The 25,007-nt window shown below is 46.1% G+C and overlaps 1 protein-coding gene across 2 annotated transcripts; it reads right to left on the bottom strand.

Moving 5' to 3' along the window:
- Positions 1–657: 657 nt before the first annotated feature.
- On the bottom strand, positions 658–23,449 carry snapc4 (small nuclear RNA activating complex, polypeptide 4). 2 transcript variants are annotated; one of them, XM_079270652.1, is made up of 22 exons: positions 23,331–23,449; positions 21,325–21,442; positions 19,172–19,236; positions 18,906–19,002; positions 18,756–18,787; positions 18,557–18,673; positions 14,658–14,798; positions 14,472–14,556; positions 13,651–13,732; positions 13,411–13,512; positions 13,123–13,195; positions 12,160–12,324; positions 11,926–12,076; positions 11,736–11,842; positions 10,527–10,621; positions 10,351–10,445; positions 9,352–9,449; positions 5,745–7,292; positions 4,669–5,589; positions 3,145–3,913; positions 1,325–1,596; positions 658–877 (listed from the first exon to the last, which is right to left on the bottom strand). In XM_079270652.1, exons 2-22 carry the CDS (start codon positions 21,434–21,436, stop codon positions 785–787), a joined length of 5,220 nt encoding a protein of 1,739 aa, XP_079126778.1. In that variant the 5' UTR covers positions 21,437–21,442; positions 23,331–23,449; the 3' UTR covers positions 658–784. The 2 variants fall into 2 exon arrangements, 1 of the variants encoding a protein (XP_079126778.1); XR_013772079.1 differs by having other exon boundaries at positions 802–877; positions 1,081–1,596.
- Between the last annotated feature and the right edge of the window lie 1,558 nt (positions 23,450–25,007).

The raw sequence follows: 25,007 nt of genomic DNA, 5'->3' as shown, positions 1-25,007 counted from the left end.
GTGCCCACGAACCACAAGGTCCCCACGAACCACAGGGTCCCCACGATCCACAGGGTGCCCACGAACCACATGGTCCCCACGAACCACATGGTCCCCACGAACCACAGGGTCCCCACGATCCACAGGGTGCCCACGATCCACAGGGTGCCCACGATCCACAGGGTCCCCACGAACCACAGGCACCCCACGAACCACAAGGTCCCCACGAACCACAGGGTCCCCACGAACCACAGGGTCCCCACGAACCACAGGGTCCCCACGATCCACAGGGTCCCCACAAACCACACAATCCACAGGGTCCCCACGAACCACAGGGTCCCCACGAACCACACAATCCACAGGGTCCCCACGAACCACAGGGTCCCCACGATCCACAGGGTCCCCACAAACCACACAATCCACAGGAACCACACAATCCACACAATCCACAGGGTCCCCACGATCCACAGGGCCTCCACAATCCAGTGTCCCCACAGTCCAGTGTCCCCAGAGACCAGGTCTAAGAATAACTGGTCCTCACTAACACACATAGGAGCACACAGCTTCATTTCACATGAACTTTTCTTTATTACAAATGAATCAGCTCATAATTACAGAACATTTTCTTTACAGAAGCTGAATAAAAAAATAAAACAAGACAAACATATTTTAGTGCAATTTTACCTGAACGAGGTTCCTGAACGCACCACAGAGCTCACAACAGTATTTCTTTTTGTGAAGTCATTATTTTTAACTTGAACACGTGTAACGAGGATCATGAAGGTTGAACGTTTGTATCTGTGGTTTAAGTGGACAGAGACGCTGCAGGTGTGGCGCTGGTGATTCCTGAGAAGTGATTGGCTGGAGCTCCAGACCCGTCACACAGCAGCAAAGACCTCTGGAGAGGAAACAACATACAAGTTGTTTCATCATCTTTCATATTGTTACGTATAATTCTATTACCTCCTCCTCACCTTACCTCCTGCTGTGAATGGTTGTGAGTGGGTGTGTGTGCATATGTGTGTATTCGATGTCTTTGAGTTCTAGGTGCAGCTCCCTGATGAGTGATTGAGGGCACCTGGATGAAGGTGTGGGTTTCACCTATATAACCGCCTCCTTGCTCCGCCCTCGCTCTCTCTCATCTGCCCGGCACCAGACCCTGGTCTTCAGTTCGATTTGCACATTACGCGTGTTCTGTGTCCTGTAATAAACTGTCACCTTTGGGTTTTGAATATAACTTGGTGTTGTGTCCCTCCTTATGTTGCAACTTCCGAGCCGGTCGTAACAATATCTTTTTAGAGACATTTTCATCTCAGAATTTTGGTGATGTCACGAATGAACTCACCTCGGCTCTCCTCTGTCTGGCTCTCTCTTCGATCTTCTTTAGCTTTTCCTCCTCCCTTTCCTCCTCCTCCTCATTGGCTTGTCCGGTCACGCCCTTCTCTCTAATTGGCTGCACGGTGGCCAGGAGGGCGGGGACAGTGAAGCAGGACAGGAAGCGGGCCTTCAGCAGCTGGTAGGCGGGGTTACTTGAGAAACGCTCCGCCACCAGCTGACGTATCACCACCACAAGCTCCGCCTCCTCCTCCTCCTGCAGGTCAGGGTTGACGGAGGGAGCTGCAACAAACAATCACATAACGGGATGAGTACTGACACGTATTGATAAGATACCAGGTGAGTCAGGTGTGGCACCAGGTGCAGTACCTGGTGTGTCATGCGTTGTACCTGGTGTGTCATGCGTGGCACCAGGTGAGTCATGCGTGGCACCAGGTGAGTCATGCGTGGCACCAGGTGAGTCATGCGTGGCACCAGGTGTGTCATGCGTGGCACCAGGTGAGTCATGCGTGGCACCAGGTGAGTCATGCGTGGTACCAGGTGCAGTACCTGGTGTGTCATGCGTTGTACCTGGTGTGTCATGCGTTGTACCAGGTGTGTCATGCGTGGTACCAGGTGTGTCATGTGTGGTACCTGGTGTGTCATGCGTGGCACCAGGTGAGTCAGGTGTTGTACCAGGTGTGTCATGTGTGGTACCAGGTGAGTCAGGTGCGGTACCTGGTGTGTCAGGTGTGGTACCAGATGTGTCAGGTGTGGTACCAGGTGTGTCAGGTGTGGTACCTGGTGTGTCAGGTGTGGTACCAGGTGAGTCAGGTGTTGTACCAGGTGTGTCATGTGTGGTACCTGGTGTGTCATGTGTGGTACCAGGTGAGTCAGGTGTTGTACCAGGTGTGTCATGTGTGGTACCTGGTGTGTCAGGTGTGGTACCTGGTGTGTCATGTGTGGTACCAGGTGTGTCAGGTGTGGTACCAGGTGAGTCAGGTGTGGTACCTGGTGTGTCAGGTGTGGTACCTGGTGTGTCAGGTGTGGTACCTGGTGTGTCAGGTGTGGTACCAGGTGAGTCAGGTGTTGTACCTGGTGTGTCAGGTGTGGTACCTGGTGTGTCAGGTGTGGTACCAGGTGAGTCAGGTGTGGTACCTGGTGTGTCAGGTGTGGTACCTGGTGTGTCAGGTGTGGTACCTGGTGTGTCAGGTGTGGTACCTGATGTGTTAGGTGTGGTACCAGGTGTGTCAGGTGTGGTACCTGGTGTGTCAGGTGTGGTACCTGGTGTGTCAGGTGTGGTACCTGGTGTGTCAGGTGTGGTACCAGGTGAGTCAGGTGTGGTACCAGGTGAGTCAGGTGTGGTACCTGGTGTGTCAGGTGTTGTACCTGGTGTGTTAGGTGTGGTACCAGGTGTGTCAGGTGTGGTACCTGGTGTGTTAGGTGTTGTACCTGGTGTGTCAGGTGTGGTACCAGGTGAGTCAGGTGTGGTACCTGGTGTGTCAGGTGTGGTACCAGGTGAGTCAGGTGTGGTACCTGGTGTGTCAGGTGTGGTACCCGGTGAGTCAGGTGTGGTACCAGGTGAGTCAGGTGTGGTACCTGGTGTGTCAGGTGTGGTACCAGGTGAGTCAGGTGTGGTACCAGGTGAGTCAGGTGTGGTACCTGGTGTGTCAGGTGTGGTATCTGGTGTGTCAGGTGTGGTACCAGGTGAGTCAGGTGTGGTACCTGGTGTGTCAGGTGTGGTACCAGGTGAGTCAGGTGTGGTACCAGGTGAGTCAGGTGTGGTACCTGGTGTGTCAGGTGTGGTACCTGGTGAGTCAGGTGTGGTACCTGGTGAGTCAGGTGTTGTACCTGGTGTGTCCTGCAGTGGTCCAAGGTCAGAGGTGGAGTCTGGCAGTTCTGGAGGCTGACTGGAAAGAGTCTCGCTGCTGCTGTCTGGTCTGGGTTTGGTTGGGTGGCGTTGGGGTTCGGACCCTCGACACAGAAGCTTCAGGGATAATGTGGTCAGAGCCTTCTTGGCCCGGAGCAGTGCACTGATTGTGTTCAGACTGCTGACGAAGGGCGGCAGGTAGGGAAAAGCCACTGATGTTCCAGGTACCGTCACTCCTCCCCGACCACTCAGCCAATCACGCACCGCTTCCTGGGACTCCAGGAACATCAGGGAGGGGTCAAACTGCAGCGGAGGAGGCCCCGCCGGGTCCACCCTGACCATGCCCTTATATGGCATGAAGACTTTGGGGGGAGGCTGGGGAGGTGGGTTTGAGACAGGTTGCAGGATGGGCATGGCTGTAAGGGGGTGGAGCTGGTTCAAAACAGGGTGTTCGGGGATAGACAAAGCGGTGGGAGGTCGGACCAGCTGGCTGGTTAATATAGTCCCGGGTGGAGCTGGGAGGGGGACGCTCGGTACCAACGTCAGCTGCAGGCCTTGGGGCGGGGCTTGTGCCAGCTGGACCAGCCCACCAGGAGTCATGACCCACATCGACTGACCAGGAAGTAAACAGAACCCAGGAAGCTGAGGCATCGGCTGATTCTGTTTGACCACCTCCTCTTTAAGGCAAGACGTACGAGAGCGTTTATTACGAGGAGAAGAAGAAGAAGTTCTCTTCTTCTTGGCTTCAGCCTGGAAACAACAAAACACAGTAAGAGTTAGAGGAGACAGACTCAATAGAGAAGACAGACTCAGAGGAAGACGAGACGGACTCAGAAGAAGACGAGACGGACTCAGAGGAGGATGAGACAGACTCAGAAGAGGAGACGGACTCAGAAGAGGAGACGGACTCAGAAGAGGAGACGGACTCAGAAGAAGAGACGGACTCAGAAGAAGAGACGGACTCAGAAGGGGAGACGGACTCAGAAGAAGAGACGGACTCAGAAGAAGAGACGGACTCAGAAGGGGAGACGGACTCAGAAGAGGAGACGGACTCAGAAGAGGAGACGGACTCAGAAGAGGAGACGGACTCAGAAGAAGAGACGGACTCAGAAGGGGAGGAGACGGACTCAGAAGAGGAGACGGACTCAGAAGAGGAGACGGACTCAAAAGAAGAGGAGACGGACTCAGAAGAAGAGGAGACGGACTCAGAAGAAGAGGAGACGGACTCAGAAGAAGAGACGGACTCAGAAGAAGAGACGGACTCAGAAGAAGAGACGGACTCAGAAGAAGAGGAGACGGACTCAGAAGAGACGGACTCAGAAGACGAGACGTATAGAGAACCTTTAAATCTTTGCACGTTAGTAAATCACTGATCAGCACACACACACACACACACCTATATACACACACACACACACACACACACACACACACACACACACACACACACACACACACACACACACACACACACACACACACACACACACACACACACACAGTACCTTCGCCTGAGTGGCTGCCTGTTGAGCTCTGGCCTTCTGAGTCAGGTTCCGAACCCTCTTTCCTTTTTGGATCACACCTGGACCTGTCCCGCCCACCGCCTCACCTGTCCCACCCATACATTGGTCTTCCTGACTGCTCGACACGCTTGGCTGCTCCTCCCCCTTCCCCCGTTTCCTCCTGCTGGGCGGGGCTTTGGGAGGCTCGTTGGGGGCGGGGTCAGGGGTCGGCCTGGGGCGCAGATTAAAAAAGGTGTAGCCATGATCGTGGAGGAAAGGAGCAAGTAGGCTTGACTTGGAGGACGCAAGGTGCTGATAGGTCGGTATGGAGGGGGGCGGGGCTAAACTCAGAGCAGAGGGGACAACCTCAGCAGGAGGAGGTTCTCGAGGAGCTGTTGGGAATGTGGTCACGGAGGAGGGAGGAGTCTGAGGTACCAGCTGGATGGGGGTAGTGTAGACCTGCTGAGGAGGAACAGGGAAGACTGTCTGAGGAGGAACAGGGAAGACTGTCTGAGGAGGAACAGGGAAGACTGTCTGAGGAGGAACAGGGAAGACTGTCTGAGGAGGAACAGGGAAGACTGTCTGAGGAAGAACAGGGAAGACTGTCTGAGGAGGAACAGGGAAGACTGTCTGAGGAGGAACAGGGAAGACTGTCTGAGGAGGAACAGGGAAGACTGTCTGAGGAAGAACAGGGAAGACTGTCTGAGGAGGAACAGGGAAGACTGTCTGAGGAAGAACAGGGAAGACTGTCTGAGGAGGAACAGGGAAGACTGTCTGAGGAGGAACAGGGAAGACTGTCTGAGGAGGAACAGGGAAGACTGTCTGAGGAGGAACAGGGAAGACTGTCTGAGGAGGAACAGGGATGGCGGTCTGGATCTGAGTTCTCTTTCGTGGCGATGAAGCAGCTTTCTTCTTTTCTGCAGCCTGAAAGGAACCAGAGACAGACCGACAACATCATATTAAGAGTTTAAGAACAAATCAAAAACAGCTACTAGTACTAGTGTACTGAAGTGGTCTTCCAAGAACCATCAAAGGTCCCCCAGCAGGTCTGAGAGAGCTATGATTCATAGTGAGGCTACCTTGGCTTCAGTGGCTTCCTGCAGAGCGTTGGCCTTTGGACTCGGCTTCCGAATCCTCCTTCCTTCTTCTGTCTCTCTGATCACACTGACACATGCCCCGCCCACACGGGTGTATGCCCCACCCACACCGTTATCTGTCCCGCCCATAACCACCCCACCCTGATCCTCTGCCACCTTTTGTCCCCTCCCTTTGGGGGCGCTTGAGATGAGGCTTAATGGACTGGGGGCAGGACCAGAATTGGTGGGCCTGCCAGAGGGAACAAGGTGCTGACTGGGGGGGGTAGAACCAACAGAACCATGTTGGTCAGGGGACCGGGGCAAAGCAACCATCAGGGTCTGAGTCAAAGGTACAGGTTGTTGGCAGAAAGCGGCAGAGCAGGTGGACAACGTGGCGTTCAGGGGCACCGGGACCACAGAGGCAGCAGGGACACGATGAGGAGCAGGATGTGCAGGTAGCAGAGAGGTGAGGATGCCCACAGGAGGAGAAGTGTTCATGACAGGATGAGGAATGAAGACAGCCTGAGGAAAGGACACAGAAGACATCCAAGGATGCTTGTTAGGAGGCATCTGGAGAAGAATGCCAGGGTGGTTCTGACGAGGAGGAGGTCGCTGCAGTAGCAGCAGTTTCTGTTTCTTTTGTTGTTGCAGTTTGTGCTGCTGCTCCTCTTTCATGACTCTCCTCTGCTGCAGCATTCCTGCAACAGTGTTGGGGTTGAAGATGGTGGGACTTGGAGCAGGAGGCGCGAGTACCACCACGCTGTTCTTCCTCTGCTCTATCATCTCCTTGCAGCCTACGGCGTCCACGTTCATGGTCTGGAGGAGGAGCAGGAAGACCGGGGTCGAGAGCAGGCCAGCGGTCTCTCCTCGCTCCCTCAGGGCGTCGGCTGCCGTCGCTCTGTTTTTCCGCGGGATCAGCACGTTGCCGATCCACGGCGTCACCGCGGCCTGCAGCTCGTAGCACAGCGCCGGGCCCGTCCACCTGCCCAGGGGGTTCTGCTTGTCGGTCTGGATCTTCCTCCGGGGGCCGGCGATGCGGTTGCTGAACTTCTCCGCCTGGCGGTGCAGGTGTGCACGGAGCTGGTCGGGTGACACCATCATCACGGTGCTGGTGCTGTGGCGCTCCGCCCACCGCAGCTCTCTGGGAGCCGGTCCGAGGATCACGGAGCGTCCGAACTGGCCCAGGATGGTGGACCGGACTGGAACCTGGTTGTGGGAGACTCCGGAGGAAGGCAACTCCACCGGTCGAAAGCTCAGGAAGGTGAACCATTGTGCTTTCTCTGCTGGAACCCACTCCTGCATGGGGGGGAAGATGTACTCCTCTTTCTCCTGAAGACTCTCCACTTCCACTCCCTCCTCCTTTGTCTTCGTCTTCTCCTCATCACTGTCCATGTACTCCACCACCATCTCCTCCTCGCTGCTCTCCTCCTCCTTGCTGCTCTCCTCCTCCTTCAGGGTCACTATTAGTCTCCTGAGCCTCTTCTTGGCCGGACGAGTCAGCAGCTGCTTCTTCTTCCGTCCTCCAGACCTCTTTCTAGTGCTTTTACCTTTCTGTTGACAGAGAAGGAGTTAAAGTCACATGACCTCAGGTCAGCAGTAACAATTATTTTATATTATACATGTATGTTGTAGAAGCCATTACTCTGATTTGTGTTGTACCTGTACATTCTATACTTTTAAGGAAATTATAGTCATGCTACCGCTTGTACATCAAACCATGCTGATTATGATTTACTGTTGAACCTGTTAAGATGTTGCTGCCGAAATGATGATGACACAATGATGACGTCAGGGGGCGTTAACTCTTTATGTAGACCTCACCTGAGGACGTGCAGGTGTGTTCGTTCGACTAGAGAGCGGAAGGGCGAACTATTTTCAACCGCATTACGCATTACGAAACCGCATTATGAGACAAAGCGGACTTTTCTGTTTAAGATGACTTCCATGTATGCTTCTGATGCTGTTCTGGAATAAAAGAAAGTTTTGAAGTGACACTACGAGAGAATGCGCTTTAATCGACCGACCGCTCCTACATATGTATATATATAATATATATATATATACATACATACATACAGTGGCGGCTGGTCAATAGAGGCCCACCTTGAGCCACAACAAATAAAATAAAATTCATTCATTCATCCATTATCCAAACCGCTTATCCTGTTCAGGGGCGCTGGAGCCGATCCCAGCCGACATCGGGTGAAGGCAGGGTTCACCCTGGACAGGTCACCAGTTCATCACAGGGACATGTAGAGACAAACGTCCACGCTCACATTCACGCCTACCGGCAGTTTATAGTCTCCAAATAACCTGAGCTGCATGTCTTTGGACTGTGGGAGGAAGCCGGAGAACCCGGAGGGAACCCACGCTGCAACGGGGAGAACGTGCAAACTCCACACATAAGGACCGCCCGGGATCGGGGATCGAACACCCGGGACCCTCTTGCTGTGGGTGCATGTTAGTGCACCTCTACGCTGACATTCACCGTAAACTCATTCAAACGGTGCAGATCAGAGCGAGCGAAGGACTTTGAAAGTTCGCGGAAACATGAACGTGAGACAACATCCGGTTTCTTCAGACCAACATCCGGTTTCTTCAGACCAACATCCGGTTTTCAGAATAAGATGCCAACAAAGTATGAATTATATTCACATTAAGTATGAAACATGCTGCATCTCGTGAGTTAAAGGGAAAACACACCTACATTGTGCGTAAAGTGTCTTTATTCTTTGATTTGAGGGTTGCTACTGAATAATACCTGACTGACAGTCAATTAAGATATTTTACGAAGTAAAACCTGTGAACTGAATTCATTTTTTTAATTTTTATGGTGCTATAAAAATGTTTTTCTCAAAATATCCACACAATGACTGATTTATGTAATCAAGGCATCGTTGACTTAAAAATTGTTTTAAATTTGAATCATAACAATTAATAACCACAAAGAAATAAGAATACATTGAACATGATTGTCTGATTTATGTTTGTTTTTTGTTAAATAAATCGAAGAAAACACTTTGAATCTGTAGACTACTGCCTAATAGTCTTATTGTTGCCATTTGATGACACTTGCTCATATACTGTAAGCCGAATTAAGTATATTTATTGTGTTGAACAAAGGTTAAATGTTATTTCACAAGTTTCACAAAGTGCCCCCAATTTTTTGAAAATGCTCTGGATTTCAGAAAGTGGGGGCAAAAATTGCCCCCAAAAAAATATGTAAATTTCCTACCCTGATTATATGATATATATTATTTTATATTATATGATATATATTATACTGAGACTATAATAAGATGTCCTGACGTGTTTGTCAAAGTGTTATTTCCTGTTTTCTTCATGTTGGAATAAAGGTTAAATATTTAACTGTAAAGTAGTAACACGTGTTTGATACCTTCATGTTTTTGCATTCAATCATTCTGGGATGTTCGCTGACATTGATTGATGTGCTCAGCCCTACAGAGAACATGTTCCACCAGCCAACACTGCATATATATATATATATAATAAATATAATATACAGTAGGACAGAATGAACAGAAAACACATCGTCAGGTTTCACTTCATGCTGACGATGACCTCATCTATTCAGACCAGGTGAGAGTACCTGAGGAGGTAGTGCTGGTTTGCTCAGTTTCCTCCACTCTCTCAGACACTGAGCGTCGTAACGAAGAGGAATCTCTGCAGCAATCCTCGCCCAACGACCTGACACACACACACACAGTTGATTATTGAATTCATTGTTGGCTAATACAGATATATATGCACATAAATATATTTTCAATTCAATTTATTTTTGTACAGCCCAAAATCACAAATTAGCCTCAGAGGGCTTTACAATCTGTACACATTTGACATCCTCTTGAACCCTCACATCAGAACAGGAACAACTCCCCAAAAACCCCTTTAACGGGGAGGAAAGAGGAAGAGACCTGTGGGAGGGCAGCAGAGGAGGATGGACAGAAGTACAATCGATGTCATGTGTAGAACAGGATAACAGAGTTACAACTCATTCAATGTGTTGTGACTACATATATGTAGTATCTGACTTACTACTACCACTAGTACTACTATACTACTACTATACTACTATTACTACTATAACTACTACTACTAACACTATTACTACTATTATTACTACTATACGACTATTACTACTACTACTACTACTAATACTATTACTACTATACAACTACTATAACTACTACTACTAATACTATTACTACCATTATTACTACTATACTACTATTATGAATACTATTACTACTATAACTACTACTACTACTACTACTATTATTACGACTATACTACTACTATAACTACTACTACTACTACGATACTATTACTACTATACTACTACTACTATAACTACTACGACTAATACTATCACTACTATACTACTACTACATAACTACTGCTGCTGCTGCTGCTACTACTACTACCACTCGTAGTCCAATACTGAAGGTCAAGACTGAGTGTTTACGTCATTGATCAGATATGAAAGTCAAACCAATCACCATGCTCTCTCTTCAGTCAACATCAGTTATCAAATGGAAGTTAACAACACTACATTACCCATGCGCCTCAGCTCTCTCTGACTACTCACCGACTCCATGTTTCTCCACCAGCAGCAGCAGCAGCTGTTTCTCCTGTTGGTCAAACGGTCCTCTCTTTGTCTCCGCCTTCAGACAGTCGTAGTACCTGTGTACACACACACACGGGTCACTTCCTGTCTGTTCACACCTAAGGACAAGCACCTTCTGTTGTCCAATCAGCTGTCACCTGTCTCTGCAGCCGGAGTCAGTGCGTCCAGGAACCTCAAACCGGATCTTCCACCAGTCCTTCTCTCCAAAACGAGACACAGCATGCAGCAGCAGCTGAGAGACAGACAGGAGGACAGACAGAGAGGAGGACAGACAGAGAGGAGGACAGACAGACAGAGAGGAGGACAGACAGAGAGGAGGACAGACAGACAGAGAGGAGGACAGACAGACAGGAGGACAGACAGAGAGGAGGACAGACAGAGAGGAGGACAGACAGACAAGAGGACAGACAGAGAGGAGGACAGACAGACAGGAGGACAGACAGAGAGGAGGACAGACAGAGAGGAGGACAGACAGACAGGAGGACAGACAGAGAGGAGGACAGACAGACAAGAGGACAGACAGAGAGGAGGACAGACAGACAGGAGGACAGACAGACAGGAGGACAGACAGACAAGAGGACAGACAGACAGGAGGACAGACAGACAGGAGGACAGACAGACAAGAGGACAGACAGACAGGAGGACAGACAGACAGGACAGACAGACAAGAGGACAGACAGACAGGAGGACAGACAGACAAGAGGAGAGACAGACAGGAGGAGAGACAGACAGGAGGACAGACAGACAAGAGGACAGACAGACAGGAGGAGAGACAGACAGGAGGAGAGACAGAGAGGAGGTCAGACAGACAAGAGGACAGACAGATAGGAGGAGAGACAGAGAGGAGGTCAGACAGACAAGAGGACAGACAGACAAGAGGACAGACAGGAGGACAGACAGACAGAGAGGAGGACAGACAGACAAGAGGACAGACAGACAAGAGGACAGACAGGAGGACAGACAGACAAGAGGACAGACAGACAAGAGGACAGACAGGAGGAGAGACAGACAGGAGGAGAGACAGACAGGAGGAGAGACAGAGATGAGGACAGACAGACAGGAGGACAGACAGACAAGAGGACAGACAGACAGGAGGAGAGACAGACAGGAGGAGAGACAGAGAGGAGGTCAGACAGACAAGAGGACAGACAGGAGGACAGACAGACAAGAGGACAGACAGACAGGAGGACAGACAGACAGGAGGACAGACAGAGAGGACAGACAGACAGGAGGACAGACAGTCAGACAGGAGGACAGAGAGAGTTAGCCATCTACCAAGAGACTTGTTTTTGTCCAGTCATGGTAACGAGCAGGTGTGTCCTGTATAAGCCCCGCCCCCTGCCTACTTGGTCCTCCTCTTTGGTCCAAAACCCTTTCTTCAGACTCGGGTCCAAAACCTGGTTCCACCTGTAGATCAGCTGAGCCGGGTCTCGACCTTCCATGAAGTAACTCACTGAGAGACAGACAGGTAGAGTGAGACAGGTGGCTGTTAGAGGAACACACACCCGCTGTGATGTCACCGTGTGATGTCATTACTCTGCGTGTAGGGGATGAAGTTGCCGATCCTCATCTTGTCCACGAGCTCTCTGAGCAGATCGTCTTCATCCGGAGTCCAACCGCCATGTTTCAACGAGTCCGACACGAACCGCTGGAACGTCTGGAGACACAGGAAGGCTGTCCTCCCCGTCTGAGCGACAGACAGGTGATAGAGAGAGAGACAGGTCAGAGAGAGACAAGTCAGATACAGACAGACAGGTCAGACAGACAGACCTCCAGCTCTGCAGCGATGGTCTCCCAGTGTCTCTGTCCGTGTCTCCTGCTGATCTCCTTCAGCTGATGAACCTCCTCTTTACTCCACTTCAGCTTACTGATGGACGGGTGGAGGAAGTTCTGCCAGAAACTACGAAGGTCCTCCGCCTCCCTCGTTCCTTCAAACTGGGGGGAGGAGAGGATAGGGGGGGAGGAGAGAGAGAGAGAGAAAGACAGAGAGAGAGAGAGACAGAGACAGATAGAGCGAGCGAGAGACAGAGAGACACAGAGAGAGAGACAGAGAGAGAGAGACACAGACACAAGAGAGACAGAGAGAGAGAGAGACAGAGAGAGAGACAGAGAGAGAGACAGAGAGAGAGACAGAGAGAGAGAGAGAGCCAGAGAGAGAGACACAGAGAGAGAGACAGAGAGAGAGAGACACAGACACAAGAGAGAGAGAGAGAGAGAGACAGAGAGAGAGCCAGAGAGAGAGAGACAGAGAGAGAGACAGAGAGAGAGAGACACAGACACAAGAGAGACAGAGAGAGAGAGAGACAGAGAGAGAGAGACAGAGAGAGAGAGAGCCAGAGAGAGAGACACAGAGAGAGAGACAGAGAGAGAGAGACACAGACACAAGAGAGACAGAGAGAGAGAGAGACAGAGAGAGAGAGAGAGCCAGAGAGAGAGACAGAGAGAGAGAGAGACAGAGAGAGAGAGAGCCAGAGAGAGAGAGCCAGAGAGAGAGAGACAGAGAGAGACAGAGAGAGAGAGAGACAGAGAGAGAGCCAGAGAGAGAGAGCCAGAGAGAGAGAGACAGAGAGAGACAGAGAGAGAGACAGAGAGAGACAGAGAGAGAGACAGACAGACAGACAGGAGGACAGAGAGAGTTAGCCAGACAGAGAGACAGAGGAAAGGGAGCAGTTATCAGAAGTCAGTCTCGTGTTTCTACAATCAGACGTGTGATTGGTTGATTTTTCGACTTACATCAATATTAGAGATTTTCTGCCAATCATGTTCATCGAATCGATCACCAAACAGCTCGTTCTCCTTCTTCGCTCTGACCAATCAGAGAAAGTCTCACATTAAACAGAGGTCAAACACCAGGATGTGAGCGTCTTTAATGTTTACATCAAGTCCTCAGCTGAAGCTAATGTTCCTCTTTATTCACCGCTACAATCATGAGCATAAATCCAGCATACTGTCAGTAGCTATCGTAGCATAAACCTGCTAACGCTAGCTAAGGACGTGCTAATGCTAGTCATTGACGCATACCTGAACAGTTCGATGTCTCTCTCCAGACTGTCCATCTGCTGTCTGAGCTGCTGCTTGTCTGTCTCTGCTGCTCTGGACAGCTTCTGGCTCAGGTAGTCCACCCTGAGAGAGACGGGTCATTAGAAACACTAACTCCAGGTTTACTGTCCATCAAATACTCCGACAGCTACAACGTCCTGTTGCTGTGAAGTGAGGCAGACGTGTAATGTTGAGCTGTTGAAGAATATGAAGGGATGTTACTTGGAGAGTTTAGGTTGGATGAGTCTCCTCAGACTGTCTCTGGTAACTGAGTGGATCAACAGAGTCTTCTGCCAGGTCTCCCCTGAAGACACACAGACAGGCAAAGAGAGACAGACAGAAAGTTCACATTGAAAGTAAAAGAAATGGAAGTAGCATTTAATAGTTGAAGCCATGAATCTATTTAGAGCACAACAGTAAACATGTGTACTCGGTATACATGTATGCATATATATATATATATATATATTACCGTAATATGTGTGGTATTTGTTATAAATGTACGTTGGTACGTAGAGGGTGATAAGAAGCTGTACACCAGCTTCACCAGCGAGCGGGTTGAAGCTTCGGAGTGAATTCTGCTCGTGTGAGACGATATTTTGCTCGTGGAGTGACGTAAAAGCGCTCGTCAAAGTAAAATACGTGCGCGGCTGTTTGATTTTCGAGCGCGCATGGATCTCATTTGCTCTCTCGGATTTTGACAGTGATTTGCCTTCATACTGCCGGTTCTTGTGTTAAAAATGTCCGCTTAATAATATTTTTGAAAACACGTTAACGCACAATAAAATAATTGTCGGCGTTAATTAATTAATGCGTTAACGCGATAACTTTCCCAGCACTAATATATATATATATATATATATATATATATATATATATATATACATATATATATATATATATATATATATATAAATAAATACCTGCATACACATATACTGTGTCAGTCACTCTGCTCTGTCAGATCATGTTCATGCTTCGGATGAATTCTGATTTCCTCTTTGATGTTCAAGTCATATTTTGATTGTTTTATTGATTCTTACATCGTTTCACTTTCATTTTCTTGTCGTCCAGACAACCAGTCATCCTGCTGGCCTTCTCCTTCGTCTCCTGATTGGCTGGAGGACCCTCAGGACGGACAAACAGAGCGTCTCATTGGTCTGCTGTCAACACTCAGACTGTGTTTATGTCTCTCTCTGTCTGTCTGTCTGTCTGTCTGTCTGTCTTACCAGTCCTGTCAGTTTGTCCTTGAAGTATGGTTTGAGGAAGCGGCCCAGGTACATGTTGATTGGCTGCTGACAGGAGGGGTGGGCGGGCCGTTCCCTGGAGGATTCTTTGATTGGTCCAGACAGCTGAGACACAAGCTCCTTCTACAGAGAGAAACATAATGTATTAATGTTGTACTGACCTGATGTCTGTAGTTAACTGTCAATACTGATCTGATGTCTGTAGTTAACCGTCAATACTGATCTGATGTCTGTAGTTAACTGTCAATACTGATCTGATGTCTGTAGTTAACTGTCAACACTGATCTGATGTATGTAGTTAACTGTCAATACTGATCTGATGTCTGTAGTTAACTGTCAATACTGATCTGATGTCTGTAGTTAACTGTCAATACTGATCTGATGTCTGTAGTTAACTGTCAATACTGATCTGATGTCTGTAGTTAACCGTCAATACTGATCTGATGTCTGTAGTTAACTGTCAATACTGATCTGATGTCTGTAGTTAACTGTCAACACTGATCTGATGTATGTAGTTAACTGTCAATACTGATCTGATGTCTGTAGTTAACTGTCAATACTGATCTGATGTCTGTAGTTAACTGTCAATACTGATCTGATGTCTGTAGTTAACTGTCAATACTGATCTGATGTCTGTAGTTAACTGTCAATACTGATCTGATGTCTGTAGTTAACTGTCAATACTGATCTGATGTCTGTAGTTAACTGTCAATACTGATCTGATGTCTGTAGTTAACTGTCAACACTGATCTGGTGTCTGTAGCTAACTGTCAATACTGATCTGGTGTCTGTAGTTAACTGTCAACACTGATCTGGTGTCTGTAGCTAACTGTCAATACTGATCTGATGTCTGTAGCTAACTGGCAATACTGACCTGATGTCTGTAGCTAACTGTCAATACTGACCTGGTGTCTGTAGTTAACTGTCAACACTGATCTGGTGTCTGTAGCTAACTGTCAATACTGATCTGGTGTCTGTAGTTAACTGTCAACACTGATCTGGTGTCTGTAGCTAACTGTCAATACTGATCTGATGTCTGTAGTTAACTGTCAATACTGACCTGGTGTCTGTAGTTAACTGTCAACACTGATCTGGTGTCTGTAGCTAACTGTCAATACTGATCTGGTGTCTGTAGTTAACTGTCAACACTGATCTGGTGTCTGTAGCTAACTGTCAATACTGATCTGATGTCTGTAGCTAACTGTCAATACTGATCTGATGTCTGTAGCTAACTGTCAATACTGATCTGGTGTCTGTAGTTAACTGTCAATACTGATCTGATGTCTGTAGCTGACTGTCAATACTGATCTGGTGTCTGTAGTTAACTGTCAATACTGATCTGATGTCTGTAGTTAACCGTCAATACTGATCTGATGTCTGTAGTTAACTGTCAATACTGATCTGATGTCTGTAGTTAACTGTCAATACTGATCTGATGTCTGTAGTTAACTGTCAATACTGATCTGATGTCTGTAGTTAACTGTCAATACTGATCTGATGTCTGTAGTTAACTGTCAATACTGATCTGATGTCTGTAGTTAACTGTCAACACTGATCTGATGTATGTAGTTAACTGTCAACACTGATCTGGTGTCTGTAGCTAACTGTCAATACTGATCTGATGTCTGTAGCTAACTGTCAATACTGATCTGATGTATGTAGCTAACTGTCAATACTGATCTGGTGTCTGTAGTTAACTGTCAATACTGATCTGATGTCTGTAGCTGACTGTCAATACTGATCTGGTGTCTGTAGTTAACTGTCAATACTGATCTGATGTCTGTAGTTAACTGTCAATACTGATCTGATGTCTGTAGTTAACTGTCAATACTGATCTGATGTCTGTAGTTAACTGTCAACACTGATCTGGTGTCTGTAGCTAACTGTCAATACTGATCTGATGTCTGTAGTTAACTGTCAACACTGATCTGGTGTCTGTAGCTAACTGTCAATACTGACCTGGTGTCTGTAGTTAACTGTCAATACTGATCTGGTGTCTGTAGTTAACTGCCAATACTGATCTGATGTCTGTAGTTAACTGTCAATACTGACCTGGTGTCTGTAGCTAACTGTCAATACTGATCTGATGTCTGTAGTTAACTGCCAATACTGATCTGGTGTCTGTAGCTAACTGTCAATACTGATCTGGTGTCTGTAGTTAACTGTCAATACTGATCTGATGTCTGTAGTTAACTGTCAATACTGATATGATGTCTGTAGCTGACTGTCAATACTGATCTGATGTCTGTAGTTAACTGTCAACACTGACCTGGTGTCTGTAGCTAACTGTCAATACTGATCTGGTGTCTGTAGTTAACTGCCAATACTGATCTGATGTCTGTAGTTAACTGTCAATACTGACCTGGTGTCTGTAGCTAACTGGCAATACTGACCTGGTGTCTGTAGTTAACTGTCAATACTGATCTGATGTCTGTAGTTAACTGTCAATACTGATCTGATGTCTGTAGTTAACTGTCAACACTGACCTGGTGTCTGTAGCTAACTGTCAATACTGATCTGGTGTCTGTAGCTAACTGTCAATACTGATCTGATGTCTGTAGTTAACTGTCAATACTGATATGATGTCTGTAGCTAACTGTCAACACTGACCTGGTGTCTGTAGCTAACTGTCAATACTGATCTGATGTCTGTAGTTAACTGTCAATACTGACCTGGTGTCTGTAGCTAACTGTCAATACTGATCTGATGTCTGTAGTTAATTGTCAATACTGATCTGATGTCTGTAGCTGACTGTCAACACTGATCTGATGTCTGTAGTTAATTGTCAATACTGATCTGATGTCTGTAGTTAACTGTCAACACTGATCTGATGTCTGTAGTTAATTGTCAATACTGATCTGATGTCTGTAGCTAACTGTCAATACTGATCTGATGTCTGTAGTTAATTGTCAATACTGATCTGATGTATGTAGTTAACTGTCAACACTGATCTGATGTCTGTAGTTAACTGTCAATACTGACCTGGTGTCTGTAGTTAACTGTCAATACTGATCTGACGTCTGTAGTTAACTGTCAATACTGACCTGGTGTCTGTAGCTAACTGTCAATACTGATCTGATGTCTGTAGTTAACTGTCAATACTGATCTGATGTCTGTAGCTGACTGTCAACACTGATCTGATGTCTGTAGTTAACTGTCAATACTGATCTGATGTCTGTAGCTGACTGTCAATACTGATCTGATGTCTGTAGTTAACTGTCAATACTGACCTGGTGTCTGTAGTTAACTGTCAATACTGACTTAGTGTCTGTAGCTGACTGTCAATACTGATCTGATGTCTGTAGCTAACTGTCAATACTGATCTGATGTCTGTAGTTAACTGTCAATACTGACCTGGTGTCTGTAGCTAACTGTCAATACTGATCTGGTGTCTGTAGTTAACTGTCAATACTGACTTAGTGTCTATCGCTAACTGTCAATACTGATCTGGTGTCTGTAGTTAACTGTCAATACTGACTTAGTGTCTGTAGCTGACTGTCAATACTGATCTGATGTCTGTTGTTAACTGTCAATACTGATCTGATGTCTGTACCTGACTGTCAATACTGACTTAGTGTCTGTCGCTAACTGTCAATACTGATCTGGTGTCTGTAGTTAACTGTCAATACTGACTTAGTGTCTGTAGCTGACTGTCAATACTGATCTGGTGGCTGTTGTTAACTGTCAATACTGATCTGATGTCTGTAGCTAACTGTCAATACTGATCTGATGTCTGTTGTTAACTGTCAATACTGATCTGATGTCTGTAGCTGACTGTCAATACTGACTGAGTGTCTGTAGCTAACTGTCAATACTGACTGAGTGTCTGTAGCTAACTGCCATTACTGACTTAGTGTCTGTAGCTGACTGTCAGTACTGACCTGCTGTCTCTGGTTGTGTGTCAGTAGTGTCTCCAGCTGATCCAGCGTCTCTTGAACCACCTGCTGGTAGACGAGGTTCATCTGAAGACACGAGTCTGCTGACGGAGACAGCTCACTCTGAACACAGACAGACAGGTACAGACACAGTTAGTATAACATTGACCCGTCTGTCTGTAGCTGATGTGAAGATATCACTGACCTCCTCACTGCTGCTGCTGTCGTCATCATTATCTGATTAGAACAAGAACAGACATGAATACATGATGTGTCTCACCTTCAATGGAGACAGACAGGTACCTGACACAATAGAGACAGACAGGTACCTGACACAATAGAGACAGACAGATACCTGACACACAGACAGGACTATGTTGTCCCAGGACTTCCTCCAGGTTCTGAATCTCATTCTGGATCTTTTCTCTCTGAGCCAACAGACCTGCAGCAGACTGAACACACACAGTGTTAATGTCTCATGTTGTGTTGTATTATATGATAATACAGACAGAACTACAGCCACAACCACAGACAGGAGTACAGACAAAAGTAAAAACATATTCACAAACATAACCACGGCCAGGACTGCCATGGTAACTGATGAGTATGTCTGTGTGTTACCTGTCTCTCCTCATCTGCATCATCCCCATCTGATTCATGATCTGATTCATGATCTGATTCATCATCTGACCAGAAACACAAGACCACTGTTTGTCAGACAGACAGACAGACAGACAGACAGACAGACAGACAGACAGACAGACAGCAATAAGATAATTGATTGAAAGTTTTATCTTGAGGTTATTGATCAGAGATCAATTTAAATACCTCTGAATACTATCAATATAAATACTCCGAAATACTCCTAAATACTATCAATATAAATACTCCTAAATACTATCAATATAAATACTCCTAAATACTATCAATATAAATACTCCTGAATACTATCAATATAAATACTCCTGAATACTATCAATATAAATACTCCTAAATACTATCAATATAAATACTCCTAAATACTATCAATATAAATACTCCTGAATACTATCAATATAAATACTCCTGAATACTATCAATATAAATACTCCTGAATACTGTCAATATAAATACTCCTGAATACTATCAATATAAATACTCCTAAATACTATCAATATAAATACTCCTGAATACTATCAATATAAATACTCCTGAATACTATCAATATAAATACTCCTAAATACTATCAATATAAATACTCCTAAATACTATCAATATAAATACTCCTGAATACTATCAATATAAATACTCCTGAATACTGTCAATATAAATACTCCTGAATACTATCAATATAAATACTCCTGAATACTATCAATATAAATACTCCTAAATACTATCAATATAAATACTCCTAAATACTATGAATATAAATACTCCTGAATACTATCAATATAAATACTCCTAAATACTATCAGTATAAATACTCCTGAATACTATCAGTATAAATACTCCTGAATACTATGAATATAAATACTCCTGAATACTATGAATATAAATACTCCTGAATACTATGAATATAAATATTCCGAAATACTATGAATATAAATACTCCTAAATACTATGAATATAAATACTCCTGAATAATATCAATACAAATACTCCTGAACACGATCAATATAAATACTCCTGAATACTATGAATATAAATATTCCGAAATACTATGAATATCAATACTCCTGAATAATATCAATATAAATACTCCTGAACACTATCAATATAAATACTCCTGAATACTATCAATACAAATACTCCTGAATAATATCAATACAAATACTCCTGAACACTATCAATATAAATACTCCTGAATACTATCAATATAAATACTCCTGAATACTATGAATATAAATACTCCTGAATACTATGAATATAAATACTCCTGAATACTATGAATATAAATACTCCGTTCGTTCGTGGACATTTTGGGATTATTTGTGGATCTTTTTCAATCGTTGGAAAACCTCTTTTCGGGCTGTTGCCTCTCCTGTCCACCTGTTGTGATCGTTTTAATGTCGGCACACAGACAACATGCTATCTCATCATTTCAACTTTCTATCTCATAATTTCGACCATGGGGATACTTTTATTTTCAAGTCGAACGTTTAATTATTTTTCCAAAAAAAAAAAGAGGATTTCTTTTTCTTTTCTTTTTTTTCTGGCGGATTCGCGGGTCACATAAAATGACGTGGCGGGCCTTGAGTTTGACACATGTGCGGTAAACTAACAAGAACAGCCGGTCAACCGGCGGTGAACAGCTGTTTGTGTCGCGTGTCTTCCGTCACTTCCTGTTTCCTTCACCTCCGATTTGCATGCTTTACCCAGCATGCAGTTCGGCAGAGACATTTTATAAATGTACAATTATTCGTGCTACAAATTGTTTATCTGTCACAAACTGTTGAGTCGTGGTGTTTTGCCCTGTTAAAGAGCATTAGTTGTGGGTTGTTCATTGTTGTTATAATAATTGTTGTTATAAAGTGAACCATGAGTAGGTTCCCTCTCAATACAGCTAAGACAACTAGCTCCGTCTGTAGCACTCCTAGCAACATGTTTTGCTGCCTGTTGAAGAGCAACACAAGTTGTTTGGGCTGTAAACCGGTACACGCTCAGCCGACTATGAATATAAATACTCCTAAATACTCTTTGTTTGACCACTAAGGTCACATCTGACACTGTGAAACATTTCTGGAGGTTTATATTGAAAAAGATTAATATTCAGACACAGAGAGACAGACGGGTACCTGTCTCACTGCTCAGCAGCTCCAGTTCAGCATGTGTTGCAGACAGACTCTGTTCCAGCTGCTCGACCTGTCGCTGGACCCTGTCTCTCTCTGCAGACAGGGAGACAGACATGTCTGCCTACACACACACACACACACACACACGATTAAAAAGTACTGTGATGAAAATATTGATGTGTTTTTAACATTTATCCGATGAAATAGAAGACATATGAAGTAGTACTTTAACCGAGACACACTGTAGAGTGGAAATACAGTACTACTACTAATACAAGTACTACTACTGTAGTAGCTGACAGTAGTGTGACGAGCGTCTTGGGTTGGTGTATCAGCGCACGTATCAAACAGGAAGTGGAGTCGGGAGACCAGACATCTCGTTCAGCCCACGGCTACTCTCTTTCTCGACCCTCGACCCTGTAGGGGCCCTTCCAGTGAGGCGGGTTGTTAAGCCACACTAACGCGCCCTCGCCATCCTCAACATGATACAGTTTCTGTCTCTCATGAGCTTCTGTAGCATGAAGCCTCGCTGCACTGAAGGCTTTTTCCAGCCTCCCCACCAGGGACGGCACATACTCCGGCAGGACTGCAGAGCCCCGAGGAACCTCGACTCTGTCAGTAATCAGAACATCAGCTGGAACACGTGCCTCGCGTCCGTGCATGAGGGAGAAAGGGGTAAAATGAGTGCTGGCATGTCTGGATGTGTTGTCGGCAAACGCCACCTGCTTCACATAATCATCCAATCACCTCCATTTGAGAGCAGCATCTCCGCCAGCTGGTCAATCAGAGTCCGGTTATGACGCTCCACCATACCGTCTGATTTAGGGTTGTCGGCGGTAGTGCGTGTCTTTTTGATACCCAACAACTTGCAGAGGCTCTGAATCACATCTGCCTCAAATTGTCGGCCTTGGTCGCTGTGCAGGACTTCAGGGATCCCGTGCACCAGCACATATCATCAAACAGGCAGCGAGCCACTGTGTGAGCAGTCTGATTGGGCAGCACATTCAGGTTAACATAGTGGTGAAATAGTCACCCACCACTAATATATATCTGATCCCCCTTGAAGTTACAGGCAGCTCGATTATATCTGCAGCCGCCCGCTGTAGAGGGCGACTAACCTGGGACCCTCCCATGGGAGCCCTCTGCCTGGGGACTGGGGCCCTGCGGCTCTGCACTGTTCACACCAGTCTAATGTCTCTCAACATGAAGGGCCAACAGTAGGGCTGCCTGGCCTTCTCCCGAACTCGCTCTGCAGAAGAGTGTGCAGCAGCTGGGCCGGGCACCAGAGATGAGGGGATCACCACCTGAACATGCCTCTCCCCTGCCGGAGAGTATAGTCCTGCACAACAAACCACCAATGACTGACAGATGGTTGAATTCAGTCCAGTTTCCTGAGGCAGAGTGCGGACCCTTCAGGTGTGTGAGAGGTGATCCCACCGCTGCCACCAATGTGACCGAGCGTCTCGGGTTGGTGTATGACGGCACTTATCATATCGTAATAACTGTTCAGCCCACGGCTACTCTCTTTTATTTTTGTTTCCCCCCTTCGACCAGAGGCGGGAGTTGCCCCTTCTCTATGGCAACCCTCGAGGGACATATCATCTTCAACACCAAAACGACAAACATGAGACAGTCTGTTACAGTAGTACTACACCTGGTAGTACAGTACTGCTACTACTGTAGTAACTGCTGAGTACAAAGAGTACAGCTGACGATAGTAGCACAGCACTAGTACTACTGTAGCAATTGACAGTACTACTACTACTACATTGCCTGTACTACAACTAATGTCAATGTAGTAATAGTAGTACAGTAACTGTATTAGTACCACTGCAGTAACGTAGTAGTAGTACTGCTGAGTGTAGTAGTGCAGTACCAGTAGTACAACTAATAGTTACTCAGAGTACTGTAGTAATTCAAAGTACTACTACAGTTACACAGCCAGCAGCTAGCCTGTGATGCTAACATTCGCAGCTAACATAAAGAGTAATAGTTAGAATCTTTCTGACCGTCAGCGGCTTCCGTCTCTTCTCCTTGTCGCCGTCTCTTCATTAAAGTCTGTTTGTCTTTACTTTGTCTTTATTATTGTGTCTTTACTTTCTGCCTCCACGCGCCACGGAGTTCCAATCAACGCAGCGCTGTCGTTAACATATTACCCAGCAGGCTGTGCGGCAGGACGACTTCCTCCTCGAGGTTTCACTGTTCAGACGGAGTTCCGGTTTTAATGTTTCCGGTTAACAGACCGGTGTTGTGTTTTCTGCCGGTGACCGGGACTATATTTACACCGAGAATCACACGCAACATGAAACACACGAAACAAACCGCGCATCAACGGGTCCGCTCTTTATTTTCTTCCCAACTATTTCACTTCCTGTCCTTTCCTGTTTGGTTCCGCTCGGTAATTTTTCTCTTAAAGTTACCAAAGTATCTGTTTCAATACTTTAAATAATAATAACTACTAGTTTTACTTTGATCCAGCTGAAGAAATATTTAATCTTTGAATAATTAAAACACTTCCACACAGATATTAAGAAGGCCGGCTCCATCGTTGGCTGCGAACAAGACAATCTGGAAGATGTGGTGGAGAGGACTTTGAAGAAACTATTGTCCATACTGGATAACCCGGACCACCCTCTGCACCACCTCCTGCAGGGACAGACTGATCCAGCTCCTCATCCTGCGCACTGTTATAACACTGTTATAACACTTTATCACCTGCGAACCGATCATCCTCCACATAGCTACTCACCGCTACACTGCTGTTTGCTGGGGTTGATCTTTGCACGACCTAGTTAGTTCATTTAACACGATTCTATTGCATTGTATATACTGTGCATTTGTTATTTTATGTTATATATTCTATATTCTGATATTTAATTTGTCTTACTCTGTTATTTTATTGTATATATTGTGCATTTTTTAATACTTTATTTTTGGCTACTGTTACTTTGTGTGTCTTTCAAAGTTCAAAGTTCAAAGTAGCTTTTATTGTCAATTTCTTGCATGTCAGGACATATAAGGAATCGAAATTACGTTTCCCACTCTCCCACGGTGGAACATAAAAGTGCAAGCACGACACATAAAACACTTCCTAGGCTAGGTAAAGACAGATATCCTAGTTAAAACATATACTGTACTACAATAAAACATTCAATACACATAGGAACGTTCAATACACATAAAAACGGGAAAAGTGGGCAATTAATATAATAATTAATAATGTAGGGGCAATTAATATAAGATAATAAAGTGAGCTGGTGCTAAGACAGTTCATTCAATTCAAAGTCCTGAGAGTTTGTTTGTTTTTGTTGGTTTTTTTTTTAGTCCTGAGAGTATTCCTGGGTGTGTGTGGGGGGGGGGGGGTCAGGCTGGAGGATATGATTGGGGGGAGTGAGGGGAGAGAGTTGGTGGGTGAAGCTGTTCTTTAGTCTGGTGGTGCGGCAGCGGAGGCTCCTGTACCTTCTTCCGGAGGGTAGGAGGCTGAACAGACTATGTGCAGGGTGACTGGTGTCGCTTGCGATTTGAGTGGCTTTCCGGGTGAGGCGGGTGGTGTATGTTTCCTGTAACGAGGGGAGTGGGGCACCGATGATCTTTCCGGCTGTCTTTACAATGCGTTGTAGTGCTTTTCTGCTGTGTTGGGTGCAGCTACCGCCCCACACAGTGATGCAGCTAGACAGGATGCTTTC

The sequence above is a fragment of the Melanostigma gelatinosum genome (assembly GCF_949748355.1).
Source record: "Melanostigma gelatinosum genome assembly, chromosome: 6".
Classification (NCBI taxonomy): Eukaryota; Metazoa; Chordata; class Actinopteri; order Perciformes; family Zoarcidae; genus Melanostigma; species Melanostigma gelatinosum.
This window is presented reverse-complemented; position numbering and strand designations above follow the sequence as displayed.